The 22,051-nt window shown below is 43.2% G+C and overlaps 1 protein-coding gene and 1 long non-coding RNA gene across 2 annotated transcripts in view; both read left to right on the top strand.

Annotated features, from left to right (window-relative positions):
* LOC115129503 (uncharacterized) overlaps nucleotides 1–22,051 on the top strand; it is a 173,039-nt gene that overhangs the window by 28,580 nt on the left and 122,408 nt on the right. The gene's annotated exons all lie outside the window — the stretch shown is intronic.
* LOC115129504 (complexin-1-like) overlaps nucleotides 6,628–22,051 on the top strand; it is a 45,951-nt gene continuing 30,527 nt past the window's right edge. Inside the window, exons 1-2 of the mRNA XM_029659916.2 lie at nucleotides 6,628–6,899; nucleotides 7,822–7,926. Of these exons, the coding sequence (XP_029515776.1) occupies nucleotides 7,896–7,926 (31 nt within the window). The 5' untranslated portion in view covers nucleotides 6,628–6,899; nucleotides 7,822–7,895. The remainder of the gene's footprint in view (nucleotides 6,900–7,821; nucleotides 7,927–22,051) is intronic.

Here is a 22,051-nt window from a genome sequence, read left to right on the forward strand (position 1 = left end):
ACTCACCATTTTAAGGCAAAGGTTAGTGTCACGTTCTGACCTTAGTTCCTTTATTATGTCTTTGTGTTATTTTGGTCAGGGCGTGAGTTGGGGTGGGTATTCTATGTTCTTTTTCTATGTTGTGTTTATGTGTTTGGCCTGGTATGGTTCTCAATCAGAGGCAGGTGTCGTTCGTTGTCTCTGATTGAGAATCATACTTAGGTGGCCTGTTTTCCCCATTTTAGTTGTGGGTGATTGTTTCTGTTTTCTGTGTCTTCACCATACAGAACTGTTTCGTTTTCGTTCGTTCTACTTGTTATTTTGTTTTTGGTGTTCAATGTTAATAAATTATCAACATGGACACGTACCACGCTGCATATTGGTCCGATCCTTCATACTCATCGTCTGAGGAGGACGAATCGCGTTACAGTTAGCTTGGGCAGGGCATCCATAACGTATTTTGTAATACACAGGAAACTGTAGCTGACTAAACTCAACTCCACGATTTATGATAGAGTTGAGTGGCGACTGTGGACAGACTGGAGCTCCGACGTCACATAAAATGAAGTTTTTATCAAAAACGGTGATGTGTAATTGCATGCAATCCAATGGGTGCTGGAATCAAATTAAGCTTTGACAAAAACGTAATTTTATTTGACATTGGAGCTCCAGTCCGTCCACACTAGTCATTGCTCAACTGCATTGTAAATGGTGTATTTTAAGGGAGAATGGAAGCACACTCATTCGGTTCGCCTAACCAAACTGAAGGATGCTGATGCCTTAATGAATAAGGAACCTGAAGTCGTATTACCAGGTCCAAACATTGCAACATTGGGAGTCGTTTTTACCTTAGTACCATGTTAAACCAATTTTATATACAGTATGTAGATTGTATACATTTTACTGGAAGTGCTCTTGGAACAGTTGAGTGTTTGGATTAAAATGAGAGACTTTCTAGAAGAACTGAAGATGGGTAACCAGGTAAACAAGATGATGATCGCAAATCTGGACAGGTAAATGCCTAGAAAGCCCCAAAAAAACAGCAACCTACATTCTTAAGAAGCAAGAAGAACTTGGGATTTGGCTTACAATCGGGAATTTCACTGGTCTATATTGCCTACTGGTGCATAATTATGAAGAAAAGTATATGGCTGGTGTTCAAAAAAATAAGTTAGGGAAATCATGTCAGTCATAGAATTGAGCCAATTTAAATTGCAACGCAATATTGTAATGAGTGGCAAAATCAATTAATCTGTAATCAATATCTGTGGTGAGATATTGGAAGGGATGCATGGTAGTCTAGTACTGACCTGAGTTGGCCTCTGGATTGGTTGGAAACCTTAAATTATATTTATGAGCAGTTCTTTCTTTGAGTTGGAATAAATGGACTTTGAATACCTAATAACCTATTCGAATGTGACTTCAATGTGTGAACAATACCAACGCAACTGATAACACCGGTTAATTGTAATCATGAAAATAATTAATTTTCCATCTAATATTCATTTTCATCTAATGTGTTAGTGGTTTTGACTGTGGAGCTATAACCTATTTCAGTCAATACAAAGCAGTAATGCTGTTTGAGTTAACTCCGGTTTTAAGTCCGCTTTTAAAATTGTGAGGTTCGGGGAAAACCTCTGTGAGGAATTTCAGGGTAAGTCTAATTACCTGGTTTTGGCAAACCTGTTCAATCCCAAACTCACTGTTATTGTGATTCTCAAAATGAAATAAGTGAGAAAGAGTTTTAAAAAAGATAATTAAATATTATCTACATGCACCATCATTTTAGGGAACGTATCAATCTACTACGGCGTAATGCTGTTGGCCCCTCAAAAAAATTGAGGGTTTTTCTTTCATTTGTACATTGTGGAATAATAGTGAAAACATTGAAACTATGAAATAACACATATAGAATCATGTAGAAGCCACAAAGGTGTTAAACAAATCAAAATCTATTTTAGATTTTAGATTCTTCAAAGTAGCCACCCTTTGCCTTAATGACAGCTTGGCACACTTGGCATTGTCTCAACCAGCTTCATGAGGAATGCTTTTCCAACAGTCTTGAAGGAGTTCTCACAAACGCTGAGCACCCATCACTCTCCTTGGTCAAATAGCCCTTACACAGCCTGGAGGTTTGTTTTGGGGTCATTGTCCTGTTGAAAAACAAATGATAGTCCCACTAAGCGCAAACCAGATGCTGTGGTAGCCATGCTGGTTAAGTGTGCCTTGAATTCTAAATAAATCACAGACAGTGTCACCAGCAAAGCACCCCCACACCATTACACCTCTTCCTCCATGCTTCACGGTGGGAACCACACATGTGGAGATCATCCGTTCACATACTCTGCGTCTCACAAAGACGAGGTGGTTGCAACACATTGCTCGTGTTTCTGGCCCATGCACATCTCCTGTTATTATTGGTATCCTTTACTAGTAGTTTATTTGCAGCAATTCGACGATGAAGGCCTGATTCACGCAGATTCCTTTGAACAGTTTATGTTGAGATATGTCTCTTACGTGAAGTCTGTTAAGCATTTTTTGGGACTTTTATCTGAGGTGCAGTTAACTCTAATGGACTTTTCCTCTGCAGCAGAGGTAACTCTGGGTCTTCCTTTCCTGTGGCGGTCCTCATGAGAGCCGGTTTCATCATAGCGCTTGATGTTTTTGCGACTACACTTGAAGAAACTTTTAAAGTTCTTGAAATTTTCCGGATTGACTGACCTTCATGTCTTAAAGTAATGATGGACTGTTGTTTCTCTTTGCTTATTTGAGCTGTTCTTGCCATAATATGGACTCTGTCTTTTCGCAAATAAGGCTATTTTCTGTATACCACCCCTACCTTGTCACAACACAACTGATTGGCTCAAACACATTAAGAAGGAAAGAAATTCCACAAATTAACTTTTAACAAGGTACACCTGTTAATTGAAATGCATTCCAGGTGACTACCTCATGAAGCTGGTTGAGAGAATGCCAAGCGTGTGCAAAGCTGTCATCAAGGTAAACTTTGAAGAACTATTTTGAAGAATCTCAAATATAAAACATATTTGGATTAGTTTAACACTAGGTTGGTTACAACATGATTTCATATGTGTTAGTTCATAGTTTTAATGTCTTCACTATTGTTCTACAATGTAGAAAATAGTAAAAAATAATGAAAAACCCTTGAATGAGTAGGTGTGTCCAAACTTTTGACTGGTACTGTATATGCACATGTTCAAACTTCAATTGCACGTGAAAGGAGACCTTAAATTCTGTAGATCTGTAGAGGTCCCTAATGATATTTAGCTTGCGAACTATAGTACAAACGATGAATGACATTACAGCTTATTGTGGTAGACTTACATGGTTAGCAACTCCAAACACACAGCCTTTGACCATGATTGGAATCAACAGGGTGGGTGTATGTTTGATATTAAAAGCCAAAGTTTTAATGGGCTAATGCAATGCACAGAAATTGCACTTAGTACAGTACTGTATAGCAAATCCAAGGCACCCTGATGCTAATAAGTACAACAACGATGGTAACAATGATCAGGATAATACAGTACTAACAAAGCCCATCAATTAATCTGTTTACATTGTCCATTACTCTGTGAGCCTATGTTTTTCACGTGGGCAAGGGCTCACTAAAAGCAACGGATGGTGCAGCGGTGCCCATTCAGCACTCAGTGGGTGGAGAAAGGAATATCTCCAAATGTCAGGTTTTGAATTTCATAGGAATCTGACACCCACGTTGATCTGTAATCCTGGCTATTACAGAGCTTTAGTTTCATCACTCGGGTTGCCATGCACACACAAACAGGTGGCTTAGAAACCAGTCTTGGGAGAGTACTGCAGCACCAGGGTACTTTATAGTCATGGCACCTTGTTGATTTGTTTGCGCACAAGCTGGCGGCATGTTGCTGTGTGTTCTCTCCTATGAATTATGTACTTTAAAGACCATAGAGTGTCTACTGTGTACATACATTACCAGTCAATTACCATCTACTCATTTAAAGATTTTTCTTTATTTTTACTATTATCTACACTGTAGAATGATAGTGAAGACATCAAAACTATGAAATAACACACATGGAATTGTTTTACCTTTATTTAACTAGGCAAGTCAGTTAAGAACAAATTCTTATTTTCAATGACAGCCTATTCTGCCCCTGTTCAGGGGGCAGATCTGTCAGCTCGGGGATTTGAACTTGCAACCTTCTGGTTACTAGTCCAACGCTCTAACCACTAGGCTACCCTGCCGAATCATGTAGTAACCAAAAAAGTGTTAAACAAATGCAAATATATTTTATATTTGAGATTCTTCAAAGTAGCCACCCTTTGCCTTGATGACAGCTCTTGGCATTCTCTCAACCAGCTTCACGAGATAGTCACCTGGAATGCATTTCAATTAACAGGTGTGCCTTGTTAAAAGTTAATTTGTGGAATTTCTTTCCTTCTTAGTGTGTTTGAGCCAATCAGTTGTGTTGTGACAAGGTAGAGTTGGTATACAGGTGATAGCCCTATTCGGTAAAAGACAGAGTCCATGTTATGGCAAGAACAGCTCAAATAAGCAAAGAGAAACAACAGTCCATCATTACTTTAAGACATGAAGGTCAGTCAATATAGAAAATGTCAAGAACTTTAAAAGTTTCTTCAAGTTCAGTCGCAAAACCCATCAAGCCCTATGATGAAACTGGCTCTCATGAGGACTGCCACAGGAAAGGAAGACCCAGAGTTACCTCTGCTGCAGAGGAAAAGTTCATTAGAGTTAACTGCACCTCATATTGCAGCCCAAATAAATGCTTCACAGAGTTCAAGTAACAGACATATCTCAAAATCAACTGTTCAGAGGGGACTGCGTGATTCAGGCCTTCATCGTCGAATTGCTGCAAAGAAATAACCGCTAAAGGACACCATTAACAACAAGAGACTTGCTTGGGCCAAGAAACACGAGCAATTGACATTAGACCGGTGGAAATCTGTCCTTTGGTCTGTTGAGTCCAAATTTGAGATTTTTGGTTCCAACTGTCTTGTCTTTGTGAGACGCAGAGTATGTGAACAGATTATCTCTGCATGTGTAGTTCCCACCGTGAAGCATGGAGGAGGAGGTGTGATGGTGTGGGGTGCTTTGCTTGTGACACTGTCTGTGATTTATTAACGTAATTCAAGGCACACTTAAACAGCATGGCTACCATAGCATTCTGCAGCGATACACCATCCCATCTGGTTTTTGCTTAGTGGGACTATAATTTGTTTTCAACAGTGCAATGAAACAACACACCTCCAGACTGTGTAAGGGCTATTTGACCAATAAGGAGAGTGGTGCTGCATCAGATGACCTGGTCTCCACAATCAAATGAGATGGTTTGGGATGAGTTGGACCGCATAGTGAAGGAAAAGCAGCCAACAAGTGCTCAGCATACGTGGGAACTCCTTCAAGAGTTTCCAACTCCTGTTGGAAAAGCATTCCAGGTGAAGCTTGTTGAAGGAATGCCAAGAGTGTGCCAAGCTGTCATTAAGGCAAAGGGTGGCTACTTCGAAGAATCTAAAATCTAAAATCTATTTTGATTTGATTAACACTTTTTTGGTTACTATGTGCTTCCATATGTGTTTGTTCATAGTATTGATGTCTTCACCATTATTCTACAATGTAGAAAATAGTCCAAATAAAGAAAAACCCTTGAATGAGTAGGTGTGTACAAACTTTTGACTGGTACTGTATGTCTGCATGGCCACAACTCAAGACCTGTACCTATGCCTTTTGCTAATTCTACTTTTAAACTGGGAGAGCTTTAAATTGAATGGGGGATGACTCAACCCTACCCATCTCTAATCTGAGTGGAAGAAAGGTTAGGTCAATGTGAATCTAACAAGACCAAGAAAATATTGCAAGACTCCAGATGAGCGCACATAGAATTCCATTCTCTAATCTGTCAGTTAAAGTTTAACAGGCAACAAGGATCAGCTGAATGAAATACTAATTCCACCATTTTATTCGCTAATGGTGGCCAATATTCTGCTTTTCATTTTCAATTGCAGTAAATTACATCATTGTCATGTTGAAAATATCAACACAAACCCATACATGATGTAGCTACAGTATTTAATACAGTACATGGACAATACAATGTTGAAGGAAAGCCTTTATAAGGTTTGAACTAGATCAACTGGTTGCCAGTGATGGGTTAACGTAATGTGAAACCGGTGCAATCTGGTTAAGTCTAATGTGTCAATGATGTGATAACAGAGGTACTCAAGAAATACCTGACAATGGTAAGTCGGTCTACATGTTATTCTTTCCATTCACAACCAGCACTGAAGCAAAATGCAATGTCTATGTGTAGCCTAATGAAAGCCTACCCTAGATGGATGTCGCCGTGTATATAAAACATCTATGGATGTCACCTTCCAAATGATTAATTCAGCCACATAAGTACACAAAAACATATGCATGGCAAAATAAAATGTAGGTCAGAAATGGTAAAAAGGTAGCAAGGCAGGTATATAGGTGGTCATAAAAGCTTAAACTTGGTAGCCTTTTCATGGTTGTGGGCTGAGGCTGGGTTGTCGGCTATATTCCGGTAAACTACTCAAGAAGACGCTATTAGACCGAAAGGGGAGGGGTGAACAAAGACTCACTGGACCGCGTCAATAATAATCGCTCTCTTTCGGTCAGAACGTGGGACGTTTCAGAAGGGAGCTCTCCATGTGATTGATTCCGTGAGTTTCTTCATCAGCGGCAGGCAAGGCAGCTGCAGTTCCCCTCATAAACACACTCATAAAGCCAGTGTGCAAGAAGGAGCAAGGACGTCCCTTTTCGCAAGCAAACCGGAGATGCCAAGCGTGTGCACTTAATATAATAGTCTGCCATTGCAAGATAACTTCATTTCCTTGAGTCTTATTGTCGTTTTTGAAAGATTCCAATCGCCGGACAGGTAATTATGAGCACAGACGAAAACCCTGCTGTCGGGTTTACTATGTTGTAGGACTATAACGGGGCTCTCCACTAGCAATGGTGCTGAAACCTGCCTTTGATGAACAGGGAAGTGGTTCTGTATCACCGCGATCATTTCCATGTTGCGTTCACAAATGCAACGCGTTTATTCATCGGTTATATGTTGAAATTCACTTATAATCTAAATGCATATGCTATTCTTGCAATAGGCTAAATACAATAAAAAGGCATGGTTATTGTGCATGAAAGAACACCGTAGGTTATAGGAACCGTACGAACATTGATCGGTTGGTAGACAAAACATTTGGAATCGTAAAAAGATACATTCTGTGTCGGCTACTGGAAGATGGAAGTTTTCATATATAGTACCAGTGGCAGGTATATAGTTTCATAACCGAATAATTATGAGGGTTATTGGTGTTTTGGTCATCATCCTTCACCTCTGTGCTACTCCAGATAAATTTGGAGACCTCAAAAAAATAGTTTTGATTTTAAGGATCGGTGAAACATTTTTTACTTTGAGTAGCCTACCAATAAGAACACACGTTGCTTCATAATTTGCATGATCCCTAAACAGAAATTATCACATTTGATGTTTTAGGCAACAAAGAAAATCCTACTAAGTAGGTACAGGACAAGTGTGACCATATTGTCATTTGTGCTCGTGACAAACGGTACATGCATGATTGTGCGCGCCTCTATTTTATGTTCGAGCTCTGGTAGCCTATAGCCTACTGGCCCTTGGTGTCCTTCATATTCAATTACTGATATCAATGAATTATTATGGAAATACGGCTGAATATCGTTTTTAAAGTTTCCTCCGAGTAAAGGGTTTCGGTTAAGACAAGTTACAAGTTTCAGTTGGAAACATAACACTGACCGCTTTTCATTTTTTACTTTAGATCTGGCAACAAAGGACTATTTCTCCTGCTGGAGACCTCGAGGATAAAAAAGGCAGGAATTTAAAGCCATTATCATGGATTTTGTTATGAAGCAAGCTTTGGGAGGTAAGTGTACCTTACGCTACTACTGCCTGTTGACACCATACAGCCAGTCTATGGATCTTGTCTATGGGGGAGATTGGGGAGCGTCCGAGTGAGATCATGCGTGTCAGACTATGGGGCATGATGGGGTCCGTTAAAACGACTGAAACAACTTTTTTCATGTTGGTTAATGTTTTTTGGGGGGATAAACAGTTAGCACGTTGTACTGTTACCTTTTTATCACGTGTATAATCTGGCAATGTGCACTTGGAGTAATAGCTATGCCAGTTGATCATTGAAGGCGAGATATGTTTCTTGGTGAAATTTGAGCACGGTAATTTATACATTTAGAATGTTTGGATGTTTATTGATAGATTATGTCAAACGAATCATAGCATTTTGAATAAACACTGTTTTGGTTATGCGCAAATGCGCACTGCCACTACAGCGGTTAGTCCCTTTTTTTGCGCGCTCTTGCATTTCAGTATCGGAAGACGACACATTGCACACGTTATGAAGCCCGAACCCTTACAGAGCTATTTACTCTACCACGAAGGTGAGCTGGAGCATAATGGTTGATTGAACATGTTGTCGTTCCTACAAAATGAATACAGTGGTATCCTACCTGTAGCCTTTCCAGTGAGCACCGGAACAAAACACCAGTTTGGCTGTGTAACTGATTGTTGCCGATCATAATTACTGTGCAGTACAGTACATCCTGACTATTTGCAGCACTGTTCCTCATCTTGACATGCTGACTACACATTTCCCAGCTGCGAAAGCCTAACCAACTGCAAATTCAATCTTCAACAATTTCATTAGTGCACATTAAATATGCATGATTTTCTCTTGATAATTGTTTGATTAACATATAGAGTAACGTATTTTTTTCACGAATGTAACAAATTGATCCCGCTGTATCATCAATATGCTAATCAATCTAGTGGATGGTGAAGTAAGTGTCTTGTATGGAGAGGTGCTAAACCTAGAAATAGACTGTCATACAGTAATCCCCTCACACACACACACACACACACACACACACACACACACACACACACACACACACACACACACACACACACACACCATTGTCCCTTGCCGCCCCCAAAAACGTGACTTACCATTTGCATCCCCATTACTCGTGTCATCGGGGGCTTTTAACAGCCGTGTGTTCTGAGTCACGATGATGGATATGCGGGAGAACCAACCCTGGCTGAGTAGGGACAGCAGGGGGCTCAAAGGAGGGATGGGATTCGTTTCATTTAACAGATAACACACTAAAAACAAATGGTTCTTTATAGTCCCAATTAAGGGTTATTTAGCTTGTAACCATAGCGGGTTACAAGTGCTCATAAGATTCTAAATGGAAACTGTGTGGTGCTATAACGAACAATTTTCTAAGGTTCTATAAATAACCATTAAAGGAGCAATGCAGTCAAAACCGTAATTTTACTGTAAAAAAAAAAAAAATCCATACTATGAGGTCGAAATTACACTGAAATTGCTTAAATTATGATAATGCCCTTTTAGTGTAAAGAGCTTTTTGAGGGGGAAAAAAAACGCCTGGAATTTCAGCCTGTTCAGGCGGAATGGAGTTTTTGGCCCACAGCATGACATCACAATCTGATTTTCCTGACCAATGACCAGAACATCTTTTATTTGTATACATTTCCTCTTACTTTGAAGGGGTAAATTGGGTAGGCTCTAGATCCTAGATGATCCTATCTGCCAATAAGTGCTAAATATATTTACATTTGTATCACACCCAAACGATCAGACTGAGCATTTCAATGGCAAAAAGAGGATCAGGGAAATAAATTATTAAAATGATGAAAAATATATTTTTGTGAAATAAACATGATTTATAAATAAAAATACTGCATGGGGGCTTCCGCTATGGTAACAACCCTTTTTGGGACTATATAGAACCCTTTTTATGGTTATTTTAGAATCTTTATGGAGAATAGTTCTATAAACAGCCTTTCTCAATCTCAAAGGTTCTACTCCCTATATACTGAGTGCACAAAACATTAGGAACACCTGCTCTTTCCATGACATAGACTGACCAGGAGAATCCAGGTCAAAGCTATAATCCCTTATTGATGTCACCTCAATTGATGTCACCACTTCAATCAGTGTAGATGAAGGGGAGGAGATTATAACAGAACATGGCCAAGATGTTCAAATGTTCATAAATGACCAGCATTGTCAAAAAATAATAATCACAGTAGTTGTCGAGGGTGCAGCAAGTCAGCACCTCAGGAGTAAATGTCAGTTGGCTTTTCATAACCGATCATTTAAGAGTATCTCTACCACTCCTGCTGTCTCGAGAGAGTTGAAAACAGCAGGTCTGGGACAGGTAGCACGTCCAGTGAACAGGTCAGGATTCCATAGCCACAGGCAGAACAGTTGAAACAGGAGCAGCAGCATGGCCAGATGGATTGGGGACAGCAAGGAGTCATCATGCCATGGACATGGATTGTGTATACGTATAGCCATATAGCCATGTTATTTTTAATCTTTCTTTTAATTGGTTATTTACTGTGACAAATGTTTTATTTTGTGTATGTAAGTAAGCATTTCACTGTTCGTCTACACTTTGTTTTCTACAAAGAATGTGACGAATAAAATTTGATTGGATCTTTATAGATTCTTTTGAAGAACCATACAGGTTTTTTTTCACTCTGTAAGCCTTATTATATTGTTGCATTCCCTTAAGCATTATCATTGTGCTAATTGACAAGTTGAATCAAGTGAGCTACCTCTGGAACAGCTGGGGGTCCCTGAGAAGAGAATTGAGAACCACCGATTTAGTCAACCATTCTTTCACAAAACACCATCACTGAACATAGTCACATATAACATGTAATGGCATAACACAACAAATTAGATCAACTGGAAGGACACTCTCAGTCACGGTTTCACAAAAAAAGATGTGAGCAAACCACACCACAAAATATTTGAATGAGCTGTTGCTAAAAGAGCAAAGAACCCTTTTGTGAACGGCAAAGAACCATTGAAGAGCTGAAAGGGTTCTCTGAGTCATTATGGTTCCACATAGAACCATCCCCCTTCCCAAAGAAGCCTTGTAAGCCTTGTATCGATAAAGTAAAGTAGAATCCACTGTATACAAAGGGATTTCACACTTGAGGAAATTGAGCAGTGGTGCCACGGTCCTAACCGTCAGCAGTTTGGAGACATGTTCTTCGTTATTACTTTCCGACATATATGGGAAATGAGTAAGGAAGAAGATTGCCCTTTGGTTGATGAAGTTAGTCTTGTTTCCCCCTCTTAATAGCCTTGAATTGTGTCTACCTGATTATTCTGAAGACACAACATGTTCATGTTTTTCAATGTATGTAAATTGTAAAGTCTTTTGTCTTTAATGTCTTTTTTTATTATATGTCGGACCCCAGCAAGACTAGCTGTCGCCATGGTGAACCTAATACATCCAATAGAAAATAAATCAAATAAATAGTGATGAGATTTTCAGCCTTTGTTCAAAATACAGGCGTACAGGATGTTCATATGACTCTCTTTTGCGGCTGAAACACCACATGTTCACAACTACAGTACAGAATGCACTACAGACAGAGGAACAATGCATTGTGGGTCCCACAGAGCTCATGGCCGTACAGTCGAACAAATACACTGTGTATTATAAAGGGGCCGTTGAACGTTTCCAAAATATACTTGGAAAAAGGAATCAACACTCTACCCATCATCCCTCGGTGGCTTCTACGCTCGGGGCAGATAATACAGACATACTGAGCTTTAAACAGGATTTTACGTCATCAGGCCTCCCAAGTAGACATTTATCAGTATTACTCTATTTAAAAAAAATGTTTTAATTTATTTCACCTTTATTTAACCAGGTAAGCTAGTTGAGAACAAGTTCTCATTTCAAATCAAAATCAAATCAAATCAAATCAACTTCGACCAAGATAAAGCATAGCAGTTTGACACATACAATAACACAGAGTTACACATGGAATGAACAAAACATACAGTCAATAATACAGTAGAAAAAAAGGAAAACAAAGTCTATATACAGTGAGTGCAAATAAGGTCAAATAAGGGAGTTAAGGCAATAAATAGGCCATGGTGGCGAAGTAATTACAATATGGCAATTAAACACTGGAATGGTAGATGTGCAAAAGATGGATGTGCAGTATTACAGTATTACTGTAGATAATACAGCTGGGACTGAGCTGATATGATGGCGAGGTGAGCCCTGGGGTGGGAAAAATATTTAGTGGCACAAGGTTACCTAGAAGGGGAGGGAGGACGCAAAGGGCCTCAATCTTGGAGTAGTTAGTGGGACGTGAGAGTGACCTCCTGCCCTTCACTGTCTGTAACATCAGCTGGAATCCACTGTGGAGTGTGGAGTGTATTCACACAACAGGGACACTTGAAAATATGCTAAATGTATTAAACACACACAGAGCTAGATTTTCACATGCATGCCATTTGTACGCTCTTAGAAACTCACGCACGCACACACACGCACGCACGCACGCACGCACGCACGCACGCACGCACGCACGCACACACACACACACACACACACACACACACACACACACACACACACACACACACACACACACCCCACCACCCAAAATATATATTGGGTGGTGGGTGACCCGCCGGTCACGGGTGCACCCAGCCACGCTCAAGGTACTAAACGATATCATAACCGCCATCGATAAAAGACAGTACTGTGCAGCCGTCTTCATCGACCTCGCCAAGGCTTTCGACTCTGTCAATCACCATATTCTTATCGGCAGACTCAATAGCCTCGGTTTCTCGGATGACTGCCTTGCCTGGTTCACCAATTACTTTGCAGACAGAGTTCAGTGTGTCAAATCGGAGGGCATGCTGTCCGGTCCTCTGGCAGTCTCTATGGGGGTGCCACAGGGTTCAATTCTCGGGCCGACTCTTTTCTCTGTATATATCAATGATGTTGCTCTTGCTGCGGGCGATTCCCTGATCCACCTCTACGCAGACGACACCATTCTATATACTTTCGGCCCGTCATTGGACACTGTGCTATCTAACCTCCAAACGAGCTTCAATGCCATACAGCACTCCTTCCGTGGCCTCCAACTGCTCTTAAACGCGAGTAAAACCAAATGCATGCTTTTCAACCGATCGCTGCCTGCACCCCATGCCCGACTAGCATCACCACCCTGGATGGTTCCGACCTTGAATATGTGGACATCTATAAGTACCTAGGTGTCTGGCTAGACTGCAAACTCTCCTTCCAGACTCACATCAAACATCTCCAATCGAAAATCAAATCAAGAGTCGGCTTTCTATTCCGCAACAAAGCCTCCTTCACTCACGCCGCCAAGCTTACCCTAGTAAAACTGACTATCCTACCGATCCTCGATTTCGGCGATGTCATCTACAAAATGGCTTCCAACACTCTACTCAGCAAACTGGATGCAGTCTATCATAGTGCCATCCGTTTTGTCACCAAAGCACCTTATACCACCCACCACTGCGACTTGTATGCTCTAGTCGGCTGGCCCTCGCTACATATTCGTCGCCAGACCCACTGGCTCCAGGTCATCTACAAGTCCATGCTAGGTAAAGCTCCGCCTTATCTCAGTTCACTGGTCACGATGGCAACACCCATCCGTAGCACACGCTCCAGCAGGTGTATCTCACTGATCATCCCTAAAGCCAACACCTCATTTGGCCGCCTTTCGTTCCAGTACTCTGCTGCCTGTGACTGGAACGAACTGCAAAAATCGCTGAAGTTGGAGACTTTATCTCCCTCACCAACTTCAAACATCAGCTATCCGAGCAGCTAACCGATCGCTGCAGCTGTACATAGTCTATTGGTAAATAGCCCACCCATTTTCACCTACCTCATCCCCATACTGTTTTTATACTGTTTTTTTATTTATTTATTTACTTTTCTGCTCTTTTGCACACCAATATCTCTACCTGTACATGACCATCTGATCATTTATCACCCCAGTGTTAATCTGCAAAATTGTATTATTCGCCTACCTCCTCATGCCTTTTGCACACATTGTATATAGACTGCCCATTTTTTTTCTACTGTGTTATTGACTTGTTAATTGCTTACTCCATGTGTAACTCTGTGTTGTCTGTTCACACTGCTATGCTTTATCTTGGCCAGGTCGCAGTTGCAAATGAGAACTTGTTCTCAACTAGCCTACCTGGTTAAATAAAGGTGAAATAAAAATAAATAAATAAATATGTGGACCCACATGCGGTAAACCTTTTCCTCTCCAACATCAGCCACAACATCAACCACACCCCAAGCAGCCCCTTTCCCCTACGCTTAACCACCTTCTCCCTCTCCTCTCCTCCTTTCCTTCTCTAGGTCTCTGGGTGCAGCCACGTGGAAATAGCCCAGTCCTGGCCCTCTCTTCTAATGAGGCTGACATGTGGCATGTCCTTGTGAGCTGCACGCATGGGCTCCACTGACTGCCATCCTTCACTAGAAGGCTAAGGGACACAGCAAGGGATCCACTGCTATCTAGGCTCAGTCTAAGGGATAGAGCAAGACATAGTCCCTATAAATCTACAGCTACAGTAGTGTAGAATAGAATGTGCTGGGTGGAAGAAAAACACAGCAATCTCTAAATGATTGATGCATTGGCATCTGCCCTCATCAATCCTGTGAGGTCTGTCCTTGGCATGTTCCGTTAAGCTTACTGTGTGTGTCCTTTGCTCATGAAATAATAATGACAGATTCCTTCCACCTGAGGGCTTTTCTAAGCTGTACTGGGAGAGTGGGAGATTGACCAATGACCACTGGAGGTATATCCCCAAGAGGGGTGCACTGCGGACCGCTGTCAATCAATGCTCCTAATCTGGATTCCTGGTGTGAAAAACTGGTTGTTTGGATTAGTTTGTGAATGAACCCTGGATTATACATCTAAATAAATCAAATGAGGAAGTCATGCATTAATTAGAAAATGGAGAAACACAATAGCTGTGGCATTATTAGAATTGCCGTCAGTACAATCATCACCACCATTATCATTATTGCAATAATCCCAACCAACGCTCAGCCGACCGTGAAATCAAATAAGGGTTTCTTACCATAACTACAGTACAATAGCAAAACTGCTTCCTCAGCTTCCGCGTGGCTAATTATGATTATTTTTCTTTTCTTTAAGCAGGGAGTGGGAATCAAAACAGTCTACCTGCGACTCCGGGGAGTCGATTGTGTGTGTGCTATAAAAGCGCTGGCGCTTATTGATTTATGTGCTGACCTAGAAACGGCTAATAGTGTGTGCTTAGCTGGCGCAATTTTTTACTATTTAATGAGACTGTTTGTCTGTAACCCGGGAGGTGAGCAACAGTAACACAGCGGGGTGGCAGAATCAATACAGCATCCATGACGAGCTAGCCAGGAGGGGATCCGCCTGGGTTCAATGGAGAGATAAGATGGAGAGGTTGGGTTACTGGGAGATAATGGACTTAGGTAACGCTTTTATTGGGCACTAACAAGCAGGTGCCTCAGCAAATGGTGACATCATCCTTTGATAGTGAATGTGTCCCTTTTAATGTGCATCCGCTTCTGTCAACAGGAGGTTTTCTGATGTAGCGCGTCTGCTCTCTATGAGGAGTGATACAGTGGAGGCTGCTGAGGGAACGACGGCTCATAATAATGGCTGGAACCGAGGGAATGGAATGGCATCTAACACATGGAAACCACGTGTTTGAAGTATTTGATACCATTTCACCGATTCCACTCCAGCCATTACCGCGAGCCCGTTCTCCCCAGTTAAGGTGCCACTAACCTCCTGTGACAGCAGCATCAGGAAGAAATAGCCGCGGAAATGAATGAGAGATAGCGTGTGAAAAGGAAATGGATAAATGGCTTAATTTGCTCTGAATTTAATTTCTTTATGGCTCACAGAGTTTTACCTCCTCTCACACACTCACTTACTCACACCATGTACACAACAGGCTGAGGTAGATGTGTTGGGTTCTTTAGGGGTCAGCAGCTGTACATTCTCTTCCTGGACAGCCCACTTGGCAGTGCCGGCCCCTTCTTGGCTCTTGGGTCCTAATAGTAGCAATTACGATTGGGATTGTGCTGTGATCCCCTCATTCCATCCTGGGGCCCTGGTGCAGAGAGAAAACAACTGCCACAGCAGACCCGTACGGGTACACGCACGCGCACACACACACACACACACACACGCACACACGCACGCACGCACGCACGCACACACACACACACACACACACTTAGAAAAAAGGGTTGTTCAGTTGTCCCCATAGGAAACCCCTTTTTGGTTCCAGGTAGAACCCATTTTGGTTCCAGCTAGAACCCTTGTGGGTTCCATGTACAACCCTCTGTGGGGAGGGTTCTGCCCGGAACCCAAAAGGGTTCTACCTGGAACCAAAAAGCGTTCTTCTAAGGGTTCTCCTACGGGGACAGCGGAAGAACCCTTTTAGGTTCTAGATAGCAGAGTGTAGAGACAGAGACACAGGAAACACACAGACTCACACACGCACAACAAACCAACAGATGCACTATAACAATGCCATTATTCACATGCACAGAAAAAGTTAAACATACACAAACAAATACCAGACACACATACACACATTACTCTGGCTCATATGCACGTCACAGATGGGCTTTACTCTCCTCTGGTGCATCTGAGTGTGCCGTGAGGGAGTGACTCATTTGTTTGGCCTTGATATTTGCACCTATATTACACAGTAGCGCTTTGTCTACCATCTTTTTGCGTTTACGGCAATTTAACACAAAAGCTCACACTTCAGTTTTGAACCTGTTTCAGTGAGAAAAACATACAAACCTTTTTCACATAGTTATAACAGGGTTAGGTATGGATTCACTGTTATCAACTGTTATTCCTGATTACGGTTACATATTTTTGGTTTTGGGAACCTATTTACCAGTTATTTCGAAGCCATCGTGTTTTTGTCTCATTTGAATCTGCTTGACATTTCATTAAGTTCACTTTATCATCATCAACAATTGCCTAACATTGTCAGCCAACGTCTACTGAATAGAACTTTCGCATTCCGGTCGCATTCCGCTTCGCTCCACAGGTAGTATCACATTTTCATTTCATTTCATTTACAGTCCCAACGGTGTGATTTGTTTGATCGTAGCTAGCTACATAGCTAGCTACATAGCCGTCTTTGTTTCAAAGATAATTGTGTAGTCTAGAGCGATTTTCTAGGTTAGCTAGCCAGCTATTGTCGTTCTCCTAACGCAACGTAACGTAACCAACACTGCTAGCTAGCCAGCTAGCCCCCGAAAAGAAGTAGAAACTTCACACTCAACGGAACGACTTGATTAGGGTAGTGTCAACAACGCAGCTAGCCTACCTCAGCAGTACTGTATCATTTTAATCATTTTAGTCAATTAGATTCTTGCTACGTAAGCTTAACTTTCTGAACATTCGAGACGTGTAGTCCACTTGTCATTCCAATCTCCTCTGCATTAGCGTAGCCTCTTCTCTAGCCTGTCAACTATGTGTCTGTCTATCCCTGTTCTCTCCTCTCTGCACAGACCATACAAACGCTCCACACCGCATGGCCGCGGCCACCTAATCTGGTGGTCCCAGCGCACACGACCCACGTGGAGTTCCAGGTCTCCGGTAGCCTCTGGAACTGCCGATCGGCCAACAAGGCAGAGTTCATCTCAGCCTATGCCCAACAAGGCAGAGTTCATCTCAGCCTATGCCTCCTCCAGTCCCTCGACTTGATCTTGGCTCTGACGGAAACATGGATCACCTACTTTGACAACACCGCCTCCTTCTTTCCCTCCTCTCCTACACCTCTCACCTCTCTCTTCGTCCGACCTCATCGTGCTCTCGCACCTCATTGCAACTCCCCCCAAGTCTCCGACCAGAGCTTCTGGTCAGCGGGGTGGTGGCACCGGGATCCCCCATCTCTCCCAAGTGGTCATTCAACCTATCTCCTGATTTTCTCCCCTTACCCATCTGTCTTCGCCTCCTTTGAATTCCATGCTGTCACAGTTACCAGCCCTTTCAAGCTTAACATCCTTATCATTTATCGCCCTCCAGGCTAAAGCCAATTTCTACCACTCTAAATTCCAAGCATCTGCCTCTAACCCTAGGAAGCTCTTTGCCACCTTCTCCTCCCTCTTGAATCCCTCCCCCCTTCTCCCTCTCTGCAGATGACTTCGTCAACCATTTTGAAAAGAAGGTCGACGACATCCGATCCTCGTTTGCTAAGTCAAACGACACCGCTGGTTCTGCTCACACTGCCCTACCCTGTGCTCTGACCTCTTTCTCCCCTCTCTCTCCAGATGACATCTTGCGTCTTGTGACGGCCGGCCGCCCAACAACCTGCCCGCTTGACCCTATCCCCTCCTCTCTTCTCCAGACCATCTCCGGTGACCTTCTCCCTTACCTCACCTCGCACATCAACTCATCCCTGACCGCTGGCTACGTCCCTCCCGTCTTCAAGAGAGCGAGAGTTGCACCCCTTCTGAAAAAACCTACACTCGATCCCTCCGATGTCAACAACTACAGACCAGTATCCCTTCTTTCTTTTCTCTCCAAAACTCTTGAACGTGCCATCCTTGGCCAGCTCTCCCACTATCTCTCTCAGAATGACCTTCTTGATCCAAATCAGTCAGGTTTCAAGACTAGTCATTCAACTGAGACTGCTCTTCTCTGTATCACGGAGGCGCTCCGCACTGCTAAAGCTAACTCTCTCTCCTCTGCTCTCATCCTTTTAGACCTATCGGCTGCCTTCGATACTGTGAACCATCAGATCCTCCTCTCCACCCTCTCCGAGTTGGGCATCTCCGGCGCGGCCCACGCTTGATCGCGTCCTACCTGACAGGTCGCTCCTACCAGGTGGCGTGGCGAGAATCCGTCTCCTCACCACGTGCTCTCACCACTGGTGTCCCCCAGGGCTCTGTTCTAGGCCCTCTCCTATTCTCGCTATACACCAAGTCACTTGGCTCTGTCATAACCTCACATGGTCTCTCCTATTATTGCTATGCAGACGACACACAATTAATCTTCTCCTTTCCCCCTTCTGACGACCAGGTGGCGAATCGCATCTCTGCATGTCTGGCAGACATATCAGTGTGGATGACGGATCATCACCTCAAGCTGAACCTCGGCAAGACGGAGCTGCTCTTCCTCCCGGGGAAGGACTGCCCGTTCCATGATCTCGCCATCACGGTTGACAACTCCATTGTGTCCTCGTCCCAGAGCGCTAAGAACCTTGGCGTGATCCTCCTGGACAACACCCTGTCGTTCTCAAATAACATCAAGGCGGTGGCCCGTTCCTGTAGGTTCATGCTCTACAACATCCGCAGAGTACGACCCTGCCTCACACAGGAAGCGGCGCAGGTCCTAATCCAGGCACTTGTCATCTCCCGTCTGGATTACTGCAACTCGCTGTTGGCTGGGCTCCCTGCCTGTGCCATTAAACCCCTACAACTCATCCAGAACGCCGCAGCCCGTCTGGTGTTCAACCTTCCCAAGTTCTCTCACGTCACCCCGCTCCTCCGCTCTCTCCACTGGCTTCCAGTTGAAGCTCGCATCCGCTACAAGACCATGGTGCTTGCCTACGGAGCTGTGAGGGGAACGGCACCTCAGTACCTCCAGGCTCTGATCAGGCCCTACACCCAAACAAGGGCACTGCGTTCATCCACCTCTGGCCTGCTCGCCTCCCTACCACTGAGGAAGTACAGTTCCCGCTCAGCCCAGTCAAAACTGTTCGCTGCTCTGGCCCCCCAATGGTGGAACAAACTCCCTCACGACGCCAGGACAGCGGAGTCAATCACCACCTTCCGGAGACACCTGAAACCCCACCTCTTTAAGGAATACCTAGGATAGGATAAAGTAATCCTTCTCACCCCCCCCCCTTAAAAGACCTAGATGCACTATTGTAAAGTGGCTGTTCCACTGGATGTCATAAGGTGAAAGCACCAATTTGTAAGTCGCTCTGGATAAGAGCGTCTGCTAAATGACTTAAATGTAAATGTAAATGTCATTTTTGAGGATGCTTTCATTGTTTTGAAGTGCAAAGTTCAGAATCAACGAAGGGGAATGAATATAATTGTACCATTGGTTTTCAGCAGAGCACTATTGTTGAAAATAACAGAACTGTCTTTTTTTGTTACTAATCTTAACATTATTTATTTATTGGAATCAATTCATCTTCATTTTATCTCTGACAAAAATGTTATTTATGGTCACATAGTATTTAAGTTCTGTTTATCCTCTTGGCGATTTAAATCGTTTGACCCAATTGAGCAACATTTCTTCCACAAAAATAGACACCCACAATGTTGGGCCTCACTTCCGTTCCCAAATATTGAAAGTTCACAGTTAAGCGAAAAGTGAAAAGTTCATTCAAGAGACTTCAAAAGCTAGTATCTGGTATGATTATATAAAGGAACCACTGCCGTCAAAAATAGGCCTGTGACGTTGGCAGTTAGATAACCTCACATTTTCAGCTCGGGTCTCCATACAGTATGCTACCCTGCACCACCCATAGAGACGAGTGCGTTACTGGCAGGCAGTGTGCTAAGGTCTTCTGGCCAGAGCATCGGTTATCCTTGCTGTGCCTCCTTGACCAGCTTCCAAAATGGCCACCTCATTCGTATGTCATCTTGGCAGAAAATCCCTATCTCTCCCCATGCCAGGCTTAAGCCTTCGAAATTGAAAATGTGAGATGTGGTTCCCTTAATGTTATAGGATATTCAGGTCTCTCCATGCATTCACTTTCCCCTTACCTTCCTCCTGGCTCCTTTCCTGTACTTAACTCAAACATATAGGCTAATCAGTTATGTCAACCCAGACTATTAAACCGCCCGGCCCTGTTTGGTGTGCTAGGCCATTTATCATGTACACTTCTGGTGTCTGGATCCCATTCCGTGTATGTGTGTGCGTGTGTGCGTGTGTGTGTGTGTGTGTGTGTGTGTGTGCGTGTGCGTGTGCGTGTGCGTGTGTGTGTGTGTGTGTGTGTGTGTGTGTGTGTGTGTGTGTGTGTGTGTGTGTGTGTGTGTGTGTGTGAGAGAGAGTGAGAGAAGGAGGGACAGATAAATAGAGTGGGTTAGGGGGTGGATATGTGCAAGATGTAAGGTCAAGCAGAATGCTTTTGTGAATCATAACAGTCCACCCACAGCTTGCATTTTCACCCTCACAAAAGGATTACCAAGTGAAATTGGCAACTGCAATTGTGGTGTTACAGTCTAGCATGTGTTTGCTGTAACCAAATAAAATTGCTGAAATCAAGATTTGCAATGGAGAGTTAGCCTCGTGGAGCGATTTTGAGCAGGATTTCCCTCAAATAATTTATTCAGTGGGGAACCCCAGGTTCAGATGAAGGTCAATGAGTCTATCAGCCAATTAATCAACTAATTACCAAAGCCTGTACAATTCAATCCACCAATTGCTCTGCTCAGGAGTCTTCATATTGTGCATTCTACATGTATCTCCATATGGTGCCCTGTGGGCATTCTACTTCCAGCAATGTGCCTGGCTGGTCTTTTGTGTGCTGAGCAGCTCTTTGGCCCCATAGCTTTGAAGGCTTGGGGAGAGGGACATGTGGACTGGGCTGGGTTCCGCCATTGGAGGCCAGAGTGGCCATAGCAATGCCCTGGTCTCTGCTGATAATGTCGGCGGCTGCGTCACGCGCCATCTGTCCAAGGGAGATTCCTCTCCTCATTTGCTCCTGAAAAAGGAGGGAATAGCATTTTCATTGTGGATAGCTCAGTTGGCCATCAACTGTAGTGAATGGGAGGGTCTGTTTCGAATGACTTAGGAGTTAGGTGTATAGTGATTGGGGATCATTGAGGAAATTGATTTTGTTTTGGGGGATATGCTGACTTTATTAGCATTCATCCCTCCAGGGCTCAGTCACAGGTATGATTCATCCGTCTCGTTGTAGAAATCTGAGCAGATTAGGCGCTGTCTCTCGAGTCAAAAATCGCCCGTTTCCATAACTAACTCCTCCCGTCGCTTGAGAGACGTGCTGTTGGATTGGGCGTGATGGATGCATCCCGCAACCTGTTTATGTGCCAGCCAGTTCCTATCATGCATGGTAAACAATTTGGAGGCCCTACTGTGTTTCTTTAACAGAATGTGATGAAAATATGAAAATGAGCCCTTCTGCCTTC

The sequence above is a fragment of the Oncorhynchus nerka genome, linkage group LG5 (assembly GCF_034236695.1).
Source record: "Oncorhynchus nerka isolate Pitt River linkage group LG5, Oner_Uvic_2.0, whole genome shotgun sequence".
NCBI classification, from domain to species: domain Eukaryota; kingdom Metazoa; phylum Chordata; class Actinopteri; order Salmoniformes; family Salmonidae; genus Oncorhynchus; species Oncorhynchus nerka.